This window comes from Atta colombica, unplaced genomic scaffold, assembly GCF_001594045.1.
Source record: "Atta colombica isolate Treedump-2 unplaced genomic scaffold, Acol1.0 scaffold33, whole genome shotgun sequence".
NCBI classification, from domain to species: Eukaryota; Metazoa; Arthropoda; class Insecta; order Hymenoptera; family Formicidae; genus Atta; species Atta colombica.
In genome coordinates this window covers 3,032,913-3,036,476 of record NW_017259437.1, presented here as the reverse complement: position 1 = coordinate 3,036,476, position 3,564 = coordinate 3,032,913, and the positions used below count along the sequence as shown (strand labels likewise).

General features: G+C 36.6%; 2 protein-coding genes across 3 annotated transcripts in view; both read left to right on the top strand.

The window, feature by feature from the left end:
- LOC108690543 (serine/threonine-protein kinase minibrain-like) overlaps nt 1-560 on the top strand; it is a 4,713-nt gene extending 4,153 nt beyond the window's left edge. The window contains exon 6 of the mRNA XM_018197886.1: nt 74-560. Within this exon, the coding sequence (XP_018053375.1) occupies nt 74-549 (476 nt within the window). The 3' untranslated portion in view covers nt 550-560. The remainder of the gene's footprint in view (nt 1-73) is intronic.
- Nucleotides 561-1,341: 781 nt separating this feature from the next.
- The window catches only part of LOC108690542 (gephyrin-like), a 16,734-nt gene continuing 14,511 nt past the window's right edge, over nt 1,342-3,564 (top strand). For both annotated transcript variants that reach the window (XM_018197884.1, XM_018197882.1), the window contains exon 1: nt 1,342-1,369. The gene's annotated coding sequence lies outside the window, so the exon portion shown is untranslated. The remainder of the gene's footprint in view (nt 1,370-3,564) is intronic.

Sequence of the window (3,564 nt, the reverse complement as noted above, 5' to 3'; positions counted from 1 at the left end):
TATATATATCTTTATATTGCGAGAAAATGCTATTTTATTTCCTTTACTGACTTTTTTCTTTTCGATGTCCCAGGACTGGTAACCATGTCGGGACAGGGCAGCAGCAGCAGTAGCGGCGGCGGCAGTCTGCAGCAGATGCAAGCATCAAGTCTCCCTGGTGGTGGCTACCAGCCCATGGACTGTGAGTCCTCGCCCCGTCACACGGGCAGTCGGCGTGCCATAACAACGGGCTACCCATCAACGTCGGCCACTGGGGTGCCCACGTCCGCCCCTATGTCCATGCAATCCATGGACAGTTCCCTGATACAGAGCTCTCTTGGATCGTACAATAGCCTAATTATTCCTGGTATACCCCATCTGCCTGCGATGATGACCTCACCAATGATTCAGCAGCAAAACTTCTACAACTACGGCTACTCGTCTACTGATACACACGGTATGGTTAGACAGCCGTCAACGGTGTCGTCCGGTAACCAGAGAGATCCAGAGAGAGAAGATAGCCCAATGGTCGGGGTATGCGTCCAACAGAGTCCAGTCGCTATCCACTAAAGTAGCAGGAGGGGCAACTGACAGTGGACAATACAGCTTGTCGCGAACGCAAAACCGTGAAGAAAATGAGTACTAATTTATGGAGACGGCATGCCTTGAATGATGTTATCATGGCATTGACGAGAAAACGGTAAAAGAACGGAAAAATGGCATGTAAATATCTTGAAAGTCGTTCCCCGATGCTGCTTTCTCATCATAAAGTCAAAAGGAAACAAGAAGAAAACAATCACGGTGTCGCGATTAGCCTCAACTTCGGCAGTGAATTCAAGAAATTTTTCGGACACGTTGGTTTGGCTGAACAATTCTGAAAAATATAAACGAAATTTCCCGGAAAATCCAAGACATAACCACAAGTCACAAAGCCCAAATCTCTCTGTATATCAAGAGATCATAGAAACGAAAAAAAATATATCCTAAGCTCGGCGGCGTTAACGACTATATGAAAAATCCAACGAGTAGAAGAGAATGCAATGGAAGGAAAAAGAGAGGAAGGAATGAGAGGAAATTTCTATTTCTGTTATGTTGCTGAATTTTCATATTTTTTATCAAGCTGACTGGTCCTATGTTGAAAGTGGGCATATGTGTCTAACACGGAAGATTGACGAAAGCTTCGAGCATGGACAGACAGTAATGGTCTAGTGAGGATGAACCCAGCTGGCCTCTCGGGTCCTGCCCGATTTCCACAGACACTCTTAGCAGTTTTTAGCAAAAAGCTAAGCGGAAAACTTTCGGCAACCAAACTGTGTGGCCTAGAGAGCGAAAAAGTGATAATTACTATTATTACCGCGTAAAAAAAGAAGGAAAAGTAAGAATTACCAATGTAAGCATGTACTCAAATAGAGTTTTATACACAATGTCACGAATGTAAACGGTTTAGCAAGTACTTGCGAGCAAACAGTCGCGTCGACTGCTAGTTATTTGTACAATACACTTAGGTGAATGATAAGAGTGCAGCTTTAGGGTTTAGCTTTTAAGTGTGAGGAGGTAAAACACACACAAACATTATAAACTCGAATCTTTTATTTACTTTAATGGAAGACAAGGATGTTGCAAACGTCAGTTTGTTGTTGAACAAGGACTTTAAACAAACGAGGTTTGCGCGGCTTAACAACAATACATATTTATACATTTAAAAAGCAGTAATAAGAAAGTTAAAAAGCAGCATACACGTAAGATCGAGATCAAGAATGGTATAATCATACAAAGAACTTAGATACTTTATAATAAACAATACGCGCATACTCGCATACACATGTTTCCAACGCCAATCGTCATTGATTTTTGCCGTTTTGCCCCGATGGTCGCTGCGCTTATGCCATTCGCACCAATCGTAATGTAGCCTCTTTATTTATATAGAAGACTCTACTTTTTTTTTATTCGGCCAAATTTTTTAAATCTCAATTAAAAAATGTGATTGTTTTTTATCATTTATGTATTGTATTAAGACTAGATGACGAACAAAAATAGAAACTAATAATTTCTTTCTTATTACCATCAATCATATTTTGTCATGAAACTACCAATTGTAAGTGTAGTATAGTACCTGAAGGCAGACCATGAAAATGCAACCATAATCCCTATACCACCCAGATGCTACAAAAGAAAAAAAATACGACTAATAGAAAATAATAATGATATATGCTGTAAAGAGAAAGAAATCTTAAAGAATTATGCATGTTGCTTTTCTGTAATCACGATAGCAAAATATGGAAATACCAAGTCTGTTTATAAGGTATATTTTATATATTTGCGGCTTTTTATACTCTTCCATACAAAAAGAAGATGACACATGAACGGAGACTTTAAGATTTGAAGAATAATTTATCTGTATTATGTCATTTATTATATTATATATAGGGCAATAGTGTGTAATAAATTTTTTTCTTTTGTTGACGGATCTTTACTGATTTATTAAACTTTACTTAAATTATTTTAAGATGTTCTACATCTAATTTTAATTGTCTTTTTGTAGTCTCCGATAAATGAAGCTACATGTATAATTCTCAATATAACCGTCATCTTTAACGTTTTAATTGCGATATTTTTTTTTGTACGAAAATTTTAATGCGTAAATATAAAGCAGCGGCAAAGCAATTTCGTCTGCATGACTGCGACTGTTGTCAAAAGAGCTTGGCCAAAAAAAAAAGGTATTAGACGACCAAGAGAATTCTTACAATGTATATATATTTTCTGGAAAAATAACGAGTCTCACTGTGAAATTTAGATTTGAATTCTTGTTGTATTAGTTGTAAATATATGAGAAATATAAGATACTTTCGAGTAGCTGAGAAAAGTCTAACGTTTCACAAGCCATTCGATCTGCTAAGAATCATTTTATTCGTGCGGCCTTTCGAATGATTTGTATATTTTTATACACCTGCAATACAAGAACATTTGCAGATACGATTTAATGAGATATACACGAGACATTCTATATTGCAACTCAGATGTTGAAGTTTGTTATACTCGAATTTATAATAAGTTACCGAACGAAAACAAATTTTCTAACAGTATCTAATAATATACAAATCACCAACGGATAAATAGGAATATGAAGCCCACTGACACTTGTATCATAAATGTTTTTATATCGCATTGAGATTTACGGCAATCGGTGCTTAAGATACATTAAATTTCAAGAGTCGTAATGAGTCTGTGTTGTGATTAGATAGCTCGAAAGCAATGCTTAAAATAGATAGATTCACTATGACATAAATAAAATACCTAATGAGAGAAGAGAAGCAGCTCTCCGAAAAATCATCTAAAAGAAAGAAAGAAGAAACGTAAAACGGGATATGTCGCACCTTACCTCAATAACCTTTTTGATAATTTCCGCAGTTGAAGTTGTACAGAATATGATTTGTTAGGTGTAGAGAGATTAAATGGCGGGACGTTTAGGATTTTCTATGATAAATTCTAGGCGTCCTCGCAAATAATACCTTGTTGAACGGCAAAAATCAGTACGCTCTATAAATATAGACAATGTACGATGTATATACATATATATATGTAAAG